A 17,581-nucleotide genomic window follows, 5' to 3' on the forward strand; every position below is an offset into this window, starting at 1 on the left:
CAACCGGTTAAAGAAGAGTTGGGGGAAAAGAAGACGAATAACTGGTGAAAGCTCAGTCGGAAACACGGACGGTGACGATCCTAGCCTCAAAAAACTGCACGGGAAACAGATTATTATTAATATAATCTCAGCAAATCTCCTAATAAATCTGAAAAAATTGACATTACCAAAAATTTCATATTTTTAGCATCATTTTTAACGGAGATATCACTTAATGTGTCTTGACTTTCATAAGGTTACATGTTATTTGCCCAAATTGTTATTGATTTTTCTCATCAACGACGCTCCTAAACTGTCTGTTAATTTAACTGATTTTTTTACACTTCACTTTATAAGATGCGATCGGTTTAAGGAGGGTGGCTACATTCGTCAAAACGATAAGAAATTGATGAAATTTGGTGATAGTGTTCTTCAACATCAAGTGCGAAGACACAATTTTTTCAAAATTTTCTTCTCCTTAGTTATCGAGTAATTACGCATTAAAGCAGATTTTTTATGCCCGCGTAATATGCTTGTACACGTGAACTTTAGTGATCAATTGCTCGATAGCTTTACAGAAGAAAAATCTTAAAAAATTTGTATTGTCAAATTTGGCACTAAAGAATATGTTGACGAAATTTTATTAAATTCTTATAATTTTGAAATTTTTAATGTATTTAACGTGGTTTAGCAAGGCAACATTGCATCGTCGCTATCCACCCTCCTTAAAAGCGATGACATCATTTTCATTCGAATGCCTAAACTTCCTTAAGTCAGAAAAATTTGCCAGTATTCGATGGAGAGGTCGCGTGGGTTCAATAGTGTTGAGGATCCCGTTCGCGATCCTCTCGATTTCTTATTAATTCTTGTCCGCGCGCGGTCTCTTGTCGCCCGATCAGCGTGGCGCTGCTATTTGCCGCGTAATTCTTCGATATGGGCCCGCGGCGGGTATTAATTTGAAATTAATCGACCGTTCGGGTGTGTACGCGCCATCAGGGAATTCGCCTCGTTTGAGCGAAGCTGCGTCCAACACCGAAGATTGTTAAATTACCCCTCTTGGGCTCTCCGCCCCGCAGATTTCTCGTCGATAACCGTACTGTCCGTTTACGACGTCGATGAGTTGACCCGCGTCATCGCTTTTCATAGCTTTTTTCCTCTCGCTTTATCAGATCGTGACTTTCAACGATGCAATCGTAATTACTCGATTCGCGTTCAGTGATTCCTCAAAAGTTGCTCGAAAATTGGAGGGAATAAGGCCGGACGCGGGTGGCTCTCTGCAGACCGGAGGAATTGTTTTTCCCCGAAAGAGCGACAATTTCGAGAGAAAAATGACGAAAACGTCGGGAGAAACGATCGCAGAGCGAAGGAGAAAGAGTTCATTCGAAAAAGCCTTCATAAATATTCTCGTACCAAGATCAAATCGTGATGAAAGTTTTCGAATATTTTCCCCCGTTTCTTCAAAGCCGTTGATCGAATCGTTAGAAGCAGCGAATTCGTGACACTCGAAAAGGAAAAAGCTGCTGAAATTCGGAGTAATATTCGACGTTACATTGTTTCTGGAGGGCTGAAACACAGGGAGGTCGACTAGTAAACAAAAACAGGATGAAAGCAACTGGTAGGCGAACATATAACTGCCAGTCGACTTATCTATACATGCATAGTCTTGACATGGCCGTTTATTGATTTTTGAAGAGCCACCAACGAGCGCTGGACCGAAGGCTCTCTCTCGCATCTATCTCGCTCGCTACGTCACGTGTTGAGTGACCAGGCCTTAATTAAATTGGTTTAAAGCTGTGCTGCACACCGGAGGTTGCAGTCGAGAGTCTAACGAAGCGTGTCCAACTAAAACTCCACTTTTTATAATGATCTTTTATACGTGAGAAAAAAATGTGAATATTCTTGCTATAGAAATACGTTTGGATGCTCGACGTTCTTAGTTTTATAGGTCGACGTGTGTATTTTTACACACTTTTATCAGCTCCATAGAAATTTTCGAATGATTTTGTTCACGTTACAACTGACGAAGCAACTTTCGCAGCAGCATCGTTCACCTCGTTTGCGATGGGCCTGTCTATGACGAGCAGCGGAACAATTAATGTGTAAATAATCAATAAACGAGATCATTTGGATGTTATAACTGTAGGAAGAAACGTAGCCATGCTGTCTTTGGCGACTGCGCAGTATTTATGATCGCGCATACTTTTGCAAGCTTCGACGTAAGCAGACACTGCCTTTTGTGGGAAGATTTTTTTTAACTTTCTCGGAGGCATGACGAGCAAGGAATTCCCCTGGAAATTGGTTTCGCGAACTTCGTAAACGAATTTTTCCTCCGGTCACAATTCGTCGGTGGTTGATAAAAATACTGCCCGCTTCCTGCTGCGGTCACAGCAAAAAACGAAGTTTTTCCGACGCAAAATCAATCGAGCGTAGCGGAAGCTTCATCGCTTCAGCCCTGTCGATGAAGTTCTTTTAAAGCTCCACCCCACGCGCAGTTTATGCTGAATTTGCTTCCGCAAATTTCACACGCTTTGGCCCTCTCGTGTATCCTGATTTCTCTACTTTTTACCCCTGCGCAAACCGAGCTCGTTTACCTTCCCTGTTTATTCGGACCTTTCCACTTTTTCAACCGAGAACGCGATCACTGCTCCCGAGGAAATCGCTCTCCCCGGTCGAGGCTCGAGGGATCGCAAAAGTGCAAGAATTATAATCCAAAATATCCTTTCCCAACGGGAAAGTACAGTTGCCTTCAAAAGTAGCGCGTTCAGCGCGATTCTCCGCGCAACGGTTTTGCAAAAAACTCCACTTCTTTTCTCACTATGTATTCCCGACGTCCTCGCCCATTTTCCCGCTTTTACTGGACCGATGAAAATCGATATTGTGGCCGGATGGCGACTTGAGCTGGTTTTTCATTTTCAATACTCAAAACTGCGAGTGCATCGCGATGTTTGGACGAATTTTCGTTTCGGATTTATTTGAAACGAACGCGAGTCGAGGGATGAATCGAATCCACAGATTCGAGTGACGAAAATTCAATAATTCGAAGGCAAGTCCAATAAATATTCGAATTTCAACGAATTTCGCACAAAATCGATAAAAATTCAAGCGATTCCCCCGATTTTTATGAACACTACCAACCGCTCCGTGCTTGTGACAAAAACTCCCAAAGATTCCATGATGGAGTTGAACTTCAGTGTCCAGAAAACAAATTTTCCTGATTATTTGCACGAGATTTTTGCCTTGGAACGTTTGCTTCCATTAGATACACATTTAAAGATCTTTCGGCACGTCACACGGACCGTCACAACAGCCAGGAAATACTCAAAGCTTTGCTATCGAGTCGACAAAGATTAGGGAGGATATCCGACAAGAGAGAGAAAGGCAGCAACACGAGAAAAAGAGATATCGGAACGAACACGAGAGTTGGATTATCAGAGAGAAACGAAGGGTCGATGGGGTCGTGAATTAAATGAGGGAGAGAAATGAGGGCCCCTGGAGAGGAGGGTTGGTCGAACGAAAAGTGTTTTACTGGCCTCAAGGGTCATTCTTGAAGTCGAGCTGTTTCGATTCTACAGCAATCCATGAATTTTTGGTGTACAACCAACCGAAGCAGGTGGAAACATTCGTATTTTATTTTGTTTTCGCAGTTCTTTAACGAGCGGGCTAAATCTTGATGGCATGCTTGATGTGATATCCACTTAGTGCATAAGCGAATTAGATCGAAGTGATTTCAACTTACATCAAGATAATTCGACTTTGATTTATCGACTCCAATTACTTCCAATGTGCGTGGGAGTCGGATAAAATCCGTTTGGGGGATCGAAAATTCAATCAATTTCTTCTTCACCGACGCATTTTATCGTCTTTTGTTCCCACTCGCGATCCCGTTCGTCTAACAAATTAATTTCTTGAAAGTTTTCCTTTCACAAGTCACAAGTCCACGCACCTACGCGGAGATAATTAAACGGTTGTATTTAGCGTGGAATTCACTGTTCAATTTACCGGACATATTTGATTGCGGGGACGAGCTAACGAAAAATATTTATTCCGGTAACGCACTGCAAAGTTTTCAATATTTTGCCGAATTTTCGGTTTGTAATAGCGAATATTGCAGATCGTGAAATTTACGGTGTACGAGTACCAAAATTTTCAAAAGTTTTAGTGAATTTTACGATTCACTAAAAGAATGGGGAAGTAGGCCGAATAAATATTATTTTTTTAACAGAAAAAATCAATTTCTTTTCCACAATAATGTCAAGAATTGGAGCTCGTTACCGCGCACAGTTTCAAGCTTCGTTCTCTCCGTGCAAAATGAAGAAAAATGTGCATTTTTTCTGGCCCCTCGCGAGACGTTTTTTGGTAATTGGAAAACTCGATTTTTGTCCGGTTTATGAAGACTCGCGATGTTTTATAATGAGGAAGAATTTACGTTGAGTTTTCTGTCTCCCGAGTTTCCGCGGTGTCAGTTTATGCACACACGGCCACGTCAATTTTCAGTCGCGTCCAATCGTTGGACAGAGTGACAGGCTGCTAATTAATCTCGGGGCTCACATCTCGAACGCATCGTGTATATAATAATGAAAAATCGTCGTGTCAGCGCAAATCCCGATAAGCTTCTCTCCCGGCTGTCTCGGCCTCGAGTTCCTCCAAGGAAAAACGGTTTTCGTTAACTGTTGCAACGTCCTTTGCTTTCGTAAACTTTGAGACGAGCGTAAAAACTGTCGCTTTATTAGCGTAAAGAAAGAATTTGAAAGTTTGACGTTCAAGTATTTTCAATTGAGGTAAACAGCGACGAGAAAAGCGTGAAAAACAGCGAACAGTTGAACGATAAGAATTTTTAAGCAGATGGCACTAAAATCCTTGCAGACTTGATCGATACTCGTTCTAATTGTTTTTCATTAGTCTCCCCGCCTCGTGTTGATTCAATCCTCGTATCGGTTCCACACACCGCGTCATCCCTAATCCCCGAAAGTCAACTTGGCAAATCCTGGCCGTACGCGAGCCTCCTGTTACTCACTACGAGTCTGCATACGTTTCAAGCTCTCGTTCAAATACCACGTGGCAAAAGACTAATCGAAATTAATCAAAGGAGGAATGACTCGGTCGTTGTTATCGCAATGGAGTACAATCTGGCGTGAAGCTCAATCGAATTCGAGATGAGAAAAAAATTCTTCAGTTATTTCTTTCAAAGTTTGGAAATTTTGTTGTTTCGAGAGTTCAGAAGCTCTGGTACGAGGGAAACAAAAGGAACGGGGAAGAATTCGTAACTCATTTTTATTGCCTCAACTGAAATGTGGATTAGAAGAGCTACGAAACTTTTCGAGAAATTCGTAAGATTCGGCAACCAGGAAAGTTTCTGTTGAGCGAACGTTTTTAAAAGTTTGAAAAGGAAGGTTTCGGTGACACGATCATATTTTTCGAAATCGATGTTGCGAGTAGCCGGAAGGTCGTTGGTGTTTTTCTCATTACTCGTCGCATCGGGGAGTAAAAGATTCCGATTGGCTTGAACTTTTAGTCGGGAGTGTAAGAAACGTGGTGAAAGTTGAACGTGCCAACTTTTTGTTGCTGAGGTAAAAATGGTTTTTCGTGGGAGCACATTGGACAGGCTTCCCGGGGGAGACGGATCGAGCAAATTCGGAGCTTCCGCCGGTGGTAGAGCGTGACTGATTGTGGATGATTGTTGAGAGAATCGATCTCTGTCGTCGCGTGTCACGAGCCACCCGTTCCCAATGAACTCGACGCGTCTCTCATTCGTCAGACAAAGTGGTCGTCGATAAAACGATGTTTCCTCGTCGTGGCGGCGGCGCTCTCGTAATTAGGGAGTATATTACGCGATTGAGAAATTTCATCTACGCTGAATTCGCGTCGTGGTAGAGCAAACAAGCTGCTGCGCTGGCCTCGAGTGCTCGACGTTTCGATTGCCTCGAGGCTGAATTTTCAACGTAAACACGAGCAATACGAGACTAATTGTGTATTCTTCTCGATGATTGGATGGCTTGGTAAATGGAGGAAAAACAGAGCTCGAAGGCTGGTTCGAATTTCGGGGGATTTGGTAACATCTGCTCTTGGAAACGACCATGAACAAGGTGGAAAGACGTCGAAGCGGTGATGGGGAAAGCTCGTCCATTCGGGTCGGAGCTAATCGAATAGTTTCTTCATAAACTGAGAGTTTCTAAATTCGTTTGTTGTTTTCGAGGCCGGAGGTCAAATCTCCGTATTTTTATGCGACACGGTTAACTTTCGTACCATTTTTCGTCATTCGATGTCTCGAATGAATGACGAGCGTCCTCGGATTGAGTGGGCTCAATCTTCTGAGCCCTGGACACACGGTCGGAAAGAAAGTGATTTTTTTCGGCCCCCTTTCTCGCTCGGCCAGAAGGAAAATGTTGGCCAATAACCAACTTCTCTGGAACGCATAAAAGGCCCACTTTATTGTCCTGCTCCACGGGTTCAATCGACCTTTCACCTCGACAATAAGCCTTTTTCTCTTGAAATATCCGAGCGGTCGAAGAAAAGGCTCGCCTAAACGCAAGAGCCAGAAAAAGCTCTCGGCGAGGACACGAAATATTTGAAATCCACCCACTCCGAAAACGATCCGTGCTCTCATTTCTTCGTGCTCTTTGTACACTTCTTTCATTATTATTTCGTGCGCGTAATAAGTAGAAATATAAATTCCGTCGAAGTATACAGCACTGAATGTGCCCAAAGCTTTTTTACGACCGTAAAATTCAGTTTACTCGAAATGGATTACGCCAAATATCGTATGCCGAGTCCAAACAGATTTCATTTCAAAATAGATTCGAAGAAAATGAATTTGCTGATCGATGTACGACCGAGAATTCAACGAGGTTTGCCGCGTACGTGAATTATTCATGAACCAAGAACGGTTTGTGCTCCGGAGCTGAAAATTATCACGCAAATTAATAAATTATTCGGAATCGTTGGTGTTGATTTTCGCAACGAGCGGCCCATTCGAATTGACGGAATAATTAACATTCGAATGAACAATGAAACAATTTACGAATCGAAAATTCACAAGCGTTTACAGAATCCCGAGCTTCCGCACTTTTGTCTACGCTTCAGGGGCGATCGGATTTTCATTAATGAGTGACCGGTGAGCCGGGTGAGCTGCGTGGCTCCAAAATTTCGCGATTTCTCAGTTAACGAGGTTTTCGGAAGGCTCGTTTCGAGTGCTGCTCTTCGGCCCTTCTCGCCTCCGTTTGACATCGCCCGTCGACATTTTCTCCTCCAGATCTCGCGTCCCTTCGTCGCCCGAGCATTTTCGCTTGATTTTTTTCGTGCGCGTGTCTTTCGCTCGGACTTGAACCCCCAAAAACCTCGAGGACTGATCGAATGCTGGCGAGAACTCGCACCCTGGTCGATCGCGACTGCACACGCTCCTGGAAGCACCCCATCACGATTTTTCCCCATTTGCTCACGCACTCGTTAATGGCTTACGTAATTATACTCACGCAGGTCTAGAAACGAGCGATCCGCGAGTGGCGCTTTGCGATCGTTTGGTTTCGTTCAGCCTCTGTCCGACAATATTGTCTCAGTCAATATTAAACTCTGGAACGTTTGTATTTCTAGTGTTTTAATTCGTGAAGTTACAGACACGTTACCGATCCAGGTGTATTTTGAAGGAAACATTGACGAAGGGTGCGAAAGTCACTGCGCGGTTCCCGCGTGACTTTGGATCGATCGTTGCATCGCAGGTTCGATTTTCGTCGTCAGCTTTTGATGGAGCATTGGACTTTGGTCGAATGAGTTATTTTAAGGGGGTTGGAACAGTGCGTTGGCCAATTTTTTGGTGCCGAAACTCCGCGGTTTCCGGTTCCTCTTTCTCTGCGGCGATCAACCCGGGAACTTGGAGTCCTCATTTTCTGGAGCTGGTCAACGATCGAGCGCTTCTCTCCGGGCAACGGTTGGACTCGCTTCTTTCGCAGTGTTCCCGGCTGATAAGCGAAAAAGGATCAACGGAATCGTAGTTAATCGTAGCGAAGTATGCACGAGGATGGAGCTCCATTTTAACGTCATCACATTGATCGAGAGCACGCGCTTTCCCGGCTGCAGCACGATTTTTTCGTTCTTTTCACCCGAAGGTCGTAAGCGGGCGCGGGGGCGCGAGGAGAAGAGCCGCGAATAATCCCTGCGGAGGGTGACGCGCGCTTAGGGACGCTCAAACGTCGCCCGTCCTCATTATTATTTCGGCAAATATACACGAGGAAGATTCCTGATCGTGTGGAATTCGAAAATCGCTTTCGGGGTCGCGAAAATTCCCGCATTAATTTTCCTTTTCCGCTGTTTACTCTCCGGCTATCTCTTCCCCGCTGGTTATTCTCATGTGTCCCAATTTCGGCCAATGACGAGGGAGAAACTCGTCGTACGCGATGAGCTTGCAGTAAAACGTCTTTCCAGCTACCGCAGCAGTGGACCGGATCCTGATTTTTTGCTCCCATCGTCAACAATGGATTGTCCGCTTAATGGAAATTCGTTTGTTCCAATTCCTCAGTCACAATTGTCACTCAATCAACATTTTTGAGTTCGCCTCGATCGAAAATTCATTTACAATTTTGCGTAAATAACTCTGACATCAATCGAGAGTAATAATATTTTTAATTAGGAGGTTAAAATCGACTCAGTTTAGACACCCGTAAAATACGATCATACACGGGCATGATCTACCTTAATTTTGAACGAGGCCCCGCTCTCAATACTTCAAAGCATCGAACGCTCGATCCCGTATTCGTACCGGGGCCGAGGAGAGGCCGGGATGGTTTGAAATGTGGCGATGAGAAATATTTGAGGATTCCGCGCGTCTCGCGTGGACCTCGGGACACGGTCCGTTTGCGATCACGTTCGCAAAGGTTCGCGATAATCCTGTGAGGACTCGGAGCGCGCAGGGCGTAGAAAATAAAATAAATAAATAAGAAAAAGAGAAAAATGGGGTGGAAACGGCTGCAGGAGAAGATTGCGTTTCCCGTTTGTCGTTTACGCGTTTGCCCAAGAGACCGTCGTCGAGAGCCTTCTCTCCAATATATTTTCTCTCTTTTTTCTCCGCGCAGCTCTGGCCTTCGTCGATCCGTACGCAACCGTCGACTCCGTATCCTCCGGTTAAACTTGCCCGGATTCTCGATTTGCAAAAGGAGCTCGATCCCTCTCGTATCATCTCGGGATTCGAACTTGTCCTTTTTACTTCGCTTCTCTGCTTTCGGCGACTCGATTCTCAGTCCACCGCGCTCCGAGTATAGCTTTGTTCCTGTTAACTAATTTGGAGCCTCGTCGCAGGCTTCGAATTTCAGCGGAGAGGAAAAACGACGTGAAAATGTTTCTTCGTTATCGCGAGACTCACGAAAATACGATTTTGACGAACTCGCGCTTATTTTTAGTTGTGATTTTCCAAGCTTTTTATGCCTCCGCATGTAAAAATATTAGACGTAAAAAAACTTTCTCCTCGGAGCTGCGGAGAGACTTTGGAACAGAGTTTTCAGCGCGATACGAAACTCACGAAAATTCGACGCGTCGAAGCTAAATGAAATGCGAAAATATTCGGTAAATGAGGTGAAAATATTCGGGAATCGATTCTGCTTTTGAAATTCGAAATTGAGGATAATTCCATACTCACTTGACAAACATATAAACCCCCGTCGGCTCCATCGCTCTCGAAACAGCCCTCCAGCTCGCAATAACCGTGTATCTTTGTTTAGCTGTTAAGGGTAGTCTGGGATCGACTGCAGCCGGTGGCGGTGGGCTGTCCCGGCCTCGATTCTGCATCGCCGAGGACGACAGTTTGCTAAGTTCGCAGCCCATGGTCCGAACGACACTTTGTTGAACTTTTGCGAATATTTGTTGGGAGCAGGCTTTCGGGTTAACTTTGCTCCTCGAAGTTTGTAAACCGACTGGAGAAGCGCGCGGGCGCGGAACACGCGTGAATTTCCACTGGCAATTCGTCGTCAATTCGTGTCACGAAAGCCGCGAGACATTTTGTGAGTGGTTGATTAATCGGTTGAAAAAGTGGCAAAATGTGGGAGAAAATTAGTTCGATTTCTCCAGGATTTTCACTGAGGGTGGCGACTCTGTTGAGCGTTCACTGAAAATTCAAGATTTTCATTCCGAATTATAACCGTTCATTCGTCTTAAATGCAAGAATGAAAAGTCACTCGTGCGTTTATATTAAGTATCTCGTAAAAATAGCAATTTTATACGCGTTTGAAAAAAAACAGTGAAAACATGCCTCGTCGCAGTTAATCTTTCTCGGGGCGGATATGCTCCCGAGAATTTTCCAACGTGCGCACCAAAGTGAGAGAGGATTTACGAGCCGAGGGAGAAGCCTCGATGGAAAAGCCTCGAGGAGGAAAGAGAGCTCGCCTCCCACGGGATCTCGAGCTCTCCGAGCTCGCGCGCGCGTACGCACGAGAATAATTTATTTCTGTCGTTTCCTCTCTTCCAGCCCACATGCAGACGGGAGCGATATTCGCTTTTTTCTCTTCTCAGGTGTGCGCATATGCGAACGAAAAATCATCCGAGCCTCGGGCCTTTATGACGGGGGAAAAGTCTTTTGTGCGTATGCACTTGCCAATAATGTTTTTTTAATCGAGAATAATTATTCTTACTTTTTTCGCCGCAATGAAAATGAGTGGAGCTCGATGCAGCGTGCCGGGAAAACTTTTTTTTTCGAGATAATTCGGAAGATTTTACTCCCAGTTTCGACGGGACTTTTCAAACGAATCGTGAGGTTTTTTCATCGATATTCGTTAGCAAGTGACGCGCGATTGAACGAATGCTTTTTCATTAATAAAAATCAACTTTCAATATTGACTTATTTCGATGCTTGCCATCGCCCGGATTTAGCATTCGATGTTCGAATGGGAAAGCTTCATTTTCGGAGGTGACAAAGTGGAAATTCCGTCGGATTAATAATTAGGAAACAAGAGCGAGTTTATCGCGTTGTAGCATTTACGTGATTCTCATCAATGGCTGCACGCTGTTATCGCTGCTTCAGCAGCGAAGCTACGGGACGAGGCTGCTTTATGGGGGATGAAATCTTCGGGGAGCTGCTCTATTATGTAAGTTGAATGTTCGGGCCGATCATTGGGGGGCTTTACAAATGGTTTCACGAGTTTGCGGGCTCCGCAGATTCGCTAATTTCGAGCGATTGAACGGCCCCTCGTTAGCCGAGATTTCGGTGATCACAAAAACCAGAAATCGTAATTTTTCGTTTTTTTTAGGGACATTTTCGTTGCGGGGGCAATTTGACAGTGTTTTTGAAAATTCTTGAAAGCTCGTCGGCTTCTCGAGATTTGATTTGATAATTTTCCGAATTTACGCGATCGAATATTAGCAACGGAAGTTTCCTTTCTCGACACCTTTTTTCACTCGGTCCACGCACTTTTTCCTCGTCGAATGAATTCAGAAACACGCTCCCTCGCACCGCCGGAATTTACACGCAATTTTACGATCTTTTCGTTTCACAATTTATTGCGAATTCGAACGCGACGATTTCGTAAATTTGTGAGGCGAATAGCAAATTCCCAATTCCTTGGCGAATCCCCGCACGTACGAGTTCATTGTACTTCTCGCGGCAACGAAGATTCCTTCGATTTTATGAGTTTTTTACTCCCCCTCGCGTTTCTCAATGCGTAAGCTCAGTCACCAACGTTTGTGCACTTTTTATCGTTGTCCAAAGCGCTCCAGGAAGAAGGATACTCGGAACTTTTTTTCGCTAGCTTCTCAGATAATCTCGTTGCCCACGACTCGCTGAGGCTTCTCCAGCTTCCGGTCTTCTCGTGCTTCCCACTCTCGCGATCTATTCCCTCTCGATGGAGGGCCGCAGCCCGTGGTGTAGCGCACATGCGGTAACGAAGGCTTGAATTCAACGTTAACAACCTCCCGGAAGCGATCTGTAACAATGCAAAACAAAAACACCAAATTCTCAGTCCAGATGCTCCGTTTCCGTTTCGAATATCAGTACAAACCGAAATTCTCATCTAAATAATAGCGCGCTCGCGAGCGAAATTTCATTGCTCAAACAAACAGACGCTAATTGGAGTTTCGATCAAAACAAACATCGAGAATAATCGAACTTTACTCTCGTTGAATATCGACTCGATAAAAATATAAAAAAATGAGTTTTCCCCCCTCTTTTATTATTTCAGTCACTGTGGTCAGCCGATTCCGAAACGGGATTCCGTTTGTCCGAGTTTTCGTTTTGTCACGATAAACCGAAGTAACCGGCGCCAGTGCGAAAATATCGATAAAAAATATTGCCAGCAAACAGCTGACTGCGGAGTGTTGGTTTATCGCTTAACTCGAACGATTTAATTGTACGAATAATGGAAGAGAAAAGCCTGGAGCAAGAGTTGTTTGGGAAATTGTGCAAACGCTGGTGGACGGTCTTGGTAGGATAACAAGATCGAATGCCAGGGAGCGGGAAAGCGAGTCGTCCGCCGAGGGGATGCTGGGATTCGGACAAAGGGACCGGGTGCAAACGCCCAGTGATAATTGGGCCGGGGGGGAAACAACGAAAGTGGATCGCCACAGGCTCCTCGTAATTTCCATAAATAAAGGTGCGTGGCCTCCGTGATGAGAAAATGAGGAGGAAAGAAACGGTGAAAACAAATAGAACGTGATGGAAGAAACGAGCTAAATGGGGCTGAATAAATCCGGGGGATTTTTTAATCCTGCACCTTGGATTCACACGAATGACAATGTTTTCGAATCGCGGCTGGCTGATTTCGAGAGAAGAACAATTTTCCGAATTTTCCTGTTGTATGTCGAACTTCGAATGTGCATTTTTTCCCAAAATACTTCACGAATGAAGCCTCGTGCTTTATTGCAAAAGTCACGAACCGTCGTGAGAAATACATGGACGGGAAAAAACGTCGTCTCATCGTTTTACTTTCATTTGAGCTTTCTGAAAGCTTCTTTCGACCAATTCGTACGCGGAGGTTTTTCGCATCGAGTTACTTTTTCTTCAAAATGTTTTTCCCATAAGTGGGAAGACCTTTGAACATGTGAACTTTGAGCATCGAACCGGGGTGTCGAACTGTAAAATAATAAAAAGCACTTTTCAAAACTCGTCGCAGCGATAAAGATTGCTTCGCGACCCACTTGGATCCCGTTTTGTGTCTTGATACTTTATTCAGTAGCATTTACTAAAATTACAAGCGCAGAATCAATATAACCTGAAAAGTTTATTCCCAGGCACCTCGACTCTCCTGTTTCACTTCGCTTCCATTCTCCCGCAACCGAGGCAAAGAATCTGCTTTAAAACTCGACTATATCGCTCCTTTTTTCGTGACAGTCGCGCGACAAAGTCTGTCGCGAGGAAAACGAGAAGAACAGACGATGCGGATTTTCGCATTTTCTCTCTCCCCCTCTCTCCGCTCGTTCGCCTACTTTTCTCGATTACATTCACAGATTAGTGGACGCTATCGTTTAGTTGAGACGTCTGAAAAGTGCGCGACGTACTCGAACCGTAGAATGTCGTGTACGGAGGCCAGAGTGCGAGAGAGGATCGAAATCCGAGCGCAGAGATAGAAAAAAATAGTCAAATGACTCCAAACGATTTAAAACGTAGAATTGAAATCTCTGAATAATGGAGAAGCTCGATTAATTCAATGGAGTTCGAAGCGGAGAAGCGACTCCCGTCATTTTGCGATCGAACACAAACGTCGTCCGAAATTCCGGCGAGAAAATAAGACCGAGCTTTGGAATTTGGTCCTCGCCGGATCGAATGACGAAAAAAACGAATGAATTTTTAACTACGTGATTCAGCTGAATCGGAGCATCGCGAAGCCCCTTAATCCCGCACTTCGGTTACGTCGCCGTTGACGAGGAAGTTGAAAAAATAAAAGTCGCCAGCCTCGACGTATCGACTTGCCTCGCATTCGCCTTTTTCTCCGGCTCCGTTTGCCGGAAGCTTCAACAATTTTTTCGGCGCTTCTACCCTGCACGAGCATCCCCGCACAATCGGCATTTCGATTGACCTACTTTTCACCCAAATTCGACGGAGGCCTGCTAAAACCCTCGGGGGGACGAACGACACGAAATGCTGCTGGGTTTCGAGGGGGAGGAACAAAGAAGCAGGAGGAATCGCGGCGTTGTTTCTCGTGAAAAAACGCCCTTAATGAAAGGAGTAGCCATTAATCAGGGGCGCGATGACGAGAGTCTTTGAGACCCCATGAAAAAATCATTAGCGCGTTAATTTTTAAGCGAATCTGACCGTGGGAATGAGCTCACACATTTTTGTCTAACAAATCCTAATAATCGTCGTTCTTGAAGAGTTTTCATGTGAAAACAGCGGAAAGAAGCTATCGATTTTCACTAAAAATAAAATTTTGTTTCTTTCGCTATAAAATTATCGATTTTTTCGGTCTCCTGGTTCGATATCTCGGAGCATTCGGACGTCGCATCGCTTCAGCGTTATCAGCACATTCGGAGGTGAAATATTCCCGTTCGGTTTACACTGTCGCGAAAAGTTGTAGAGCTTTTCTAAATACTTGTTTCGAGTGTACTTCGAATGCATTGGATAAACAAGAAGTTATACGAACGCTACAGTCGCTTATCACGATCGAGGTTTCTCAAGAAGTTACCACGAGGGCGGGCTTTGTGTACTCAATATTATGTAGACTATGGATATTGAGTTCTCTGGGAAAGCCATTCGCGAATACAGTGATCGAATTCGAGGCAGATTGTTATCAAAGTTTTCTTGTACGCGATACTCCCAAGTTCTCAGAGGGAAGATCTTGGAATAAGATTCGTTTATTGTTCGCTGGGATTTTCGAGGTGGAGTTTCATTTTTCTTTGAATTTATTGTTGCTCGTTCGTTTGAACATTCAGTTGGGAAGATATTTCGAATATTGAGATTCAAGGGGTCTGACCTACGTAGGATTTTCAAAAAATCGATTATTTTATTGCACCTTTCGAAAGTATGAATATTTCAAAGTATTGCATTAAAATTTTATAAAGATCTGAGCAGTCCAAGTGCACTTTTGAGCGACGTTTACTCGGCTGTTTTTTGTAACTCTTTTTTTGCATTAAAACGATGAAAAATGGCCGGCATATTGTGATTTTTGAAAAAATAAAAAATCCTATCATTTGCGCTATAGCCATTTGGAATCTAAAACCACTTTTGTTTCTCCGATCATCCATTCCAGCAGAGATTTTATCAAGAACGCACACCCATTTTTTTGGACCCGTTTTCTTCCCCATTTTTCGCCACGAAAACTGAGTAAAATGAAAATAATTTTTTTTGCGTATTTTAAGAGTCCATCTTTTAGGCCCGACACTTTTTATATCCGTATTTATAATTTGTAGAGGTCAAAAAGAATTCGTGAAAATAGTATTTTTTTAGCCCGTTTAATTAGGGTAGATTCCTTAAAATGTCGATTATTTATTTGGTGTGGAATCGTGAAAAATTGTTCGTTAGATTTCCAGGCAACTGCTGCTACCCAATGAACAAAAATTCCTCACTTCTTGTTTATGGGAGAGGAAATAATGCAGTTTAGTCGTGAAGCACTCGAATGTGATTGATGCCAGCAATATTTTTTCATACTCTCAATATCGACGTTTAAAATTTTCCCCTTGGGTGGCCCGCCGTAGTAAAAAAGCGGGCACACTTTCCTTCCAATATTTTTAGTGGCATAAAAATCGAAAAATATGGAGTGTGCGATCGAACACGCCGGAGATACTAGCGCGGAGAATGATTTCCCACGCGCGTGCAGTCATATCCTCTTTTTATCATTTAAATCGAGTTTTCGTTTTCGTTTTTATTTACGATGTAAAATACGCGGGGAATAAATTCGGCCCCGAGCGGTATGGAGGAAAATATGAAGCTCGATATTGAGGACGGAGAAATTTATAACGAGTATTCGGGGCACGAGCTCTGCATTTGGGTGAAAACTTTTTCGCTTTTCCTTGTTTCATTTTAGTAGGGGAAAGAGCAATTTTATTACGAACTTTTATGAAGTACGTTTTCGTTCGATTAATTGGAGCTGGAAAAACGAAATTCTGATGGATTTCCGAGTAGCTGTGCTCCGCAAAAATTCACGTTTCAAAATTTCTGCTTTTTTCGAGTATTCTCAGTGTTTTCGTTTTTTGCTTCTACCCAGCAATATTTTCATATTTTCTGCTTTTATTTTTACCCCCCCCCCCCCCTTGCCGAGCATCAAGTTTCATGACTTTCATTTTCCAACGATTTTCGTCCCCGTCGTTTCAATCACTCATCCTCCCGGTGGTTTTTTGACGACTACGTTTTCAACAAACAAGCACAATCGATGTTAGTCGAATGGACGGAATATTAAAGTCTCGGCTGATCCCTCTCGACCCTTTGCGGATACGAAACCTTCTCTGACCACGAGGGGGAGAAAACCTTGCCCATCCCCTGACGATACGTCGTTGCTGCATCAATATTTTATATCCTGTTTGATACATCAATGAACAAAGCTGAACGAGGAAAAATCAGGTTATCCTTTGCGAGCTCATTTCTCTCTGCTTACTGCATAGACTCCATTTCGAGAATGTCAAAACGAAAAGGAAGCCGGTGGTACGGTGTCAAAGGAACAAAATATGGGTCATCGACCTCGATAATTTGTTGCTTTTGACACGATTCCACGAGTATTTCGTTTCGTCACTCAATTTTGAGTAAATCCATTTTTTGAGCTAGTGTCAAAGCCGAAGAAATGTGTCCTCGAAGCTGGGGAGTTAAATGAAAAAAGAGAGACCGAAAGGCCCGAGTTTCATTAATTTTAGTGTGAAAGGCCTTGTCCTAAAAATTTGGAGACCGATGAAAAGGAGAAAGGCCCAAAGAATCCATTGAAGCCTTGATTTTTTGATCCATTCGCACCTTTTTGGGCAGGCGATTCGTGAGTTGCCATTAATTTTCAGCAGAGCTTCTTCTTTCCTCTTTATTCTCGGTGAATTCCGAAAGAATCGATGGTCCTAATGATCACGAGTGTAATTCACCGGATTAATTATCCCGAGTGTAAATCAGAGCCAGGGAATGTGAAAAGTGAGAATAACGAAAGGAGGAGAAACAAGTGAATTCGATCAGACTCGTTTGAAGAGCAATTCAATTCCAGCGAGAGATCCAATAAGCTCGATATAAAAAATAGCCAGGAGCGAGGCATTGTGAGGAAAAGGCGAAGGGAAGGAGGGGGGGGGGGGGGGGGGGGGGAGGGAAACGAAGCGTTTATGGTTACGTCAGAGGACGTACGTATACAGAAGGAGCTTTCCGAGATTGGATGTTTCGTGCTAATTAGACAAACGCGAAATCCGCCTAGCTCGGGAACAATTAAGTTATCGGAGCAGCGAACTGAGTCGGTTTGACGTACGACCTCCTATACGGCCGATCGTTTAATTCAGCAGTTGTTACAGTCGCATTAAATAAAGCTCTTGATGAGGCCGCGATTTATTTTCCAGCAGGCTTTTTCAACTTTTATTTTTATCCGGCGAGCAAAAATTGAGATAAAGAAAGTGCGAGTCGGCGTTGCGCAAAGTTTATTTGGACGATCAGGTGTTGAGCCCCCGCTCTTGCTATTATTAGGGGGTTTGTGCGTCTGGCATCAATTTCCCCGGATAATGAGGATTCAACGGTATAAAAATT

General features: G+C 43.9%; 1 protein-coding gene across 1 annotated transcript in view; it reads right to left on the reverse strand.

Moving 5' to 3' along the window:
* Positions 1-17,581, reverse strand: part of LOC122415760 (neuroglobin-like) — a 31,946-nt gene that overhangs the window by 7,020 nt on the left and 7,345 nt on the right. The window contains exons 2-3 of the mRNA XM_043428204.1: positions 10,937-11,876; positions 9,602-10,066 (exon numbers count right to left, since the gene is read on the reverse strand). Of these exons, the coding sequence (XP_043284139.1) occupies positions 9,602-9,786 (185 nt within the window). The 5' untranslated portion in view covers positions 9,787-10,066; positions 10,937-11,876. The remainder of the gene's footprint in view (positions 1-9,601; positions 10,067-10,936; positions 11,877-17,581) is intronic.

The sequence above is a fragment of the Venturia canescens genome, chromosome 9 (assembly GCF_019457755.1).
Source record: "Venturia canescens isolate UGA chromosome 9, ASM1945775v1, whole genome shotgun sequence".
NCBI classification, from domain to species: Eukaryota; Metazoa; Arthropoda; class Insecta; order Hymenoptera; family Ichneumonidae; genus Venturia; species Venturia canescens.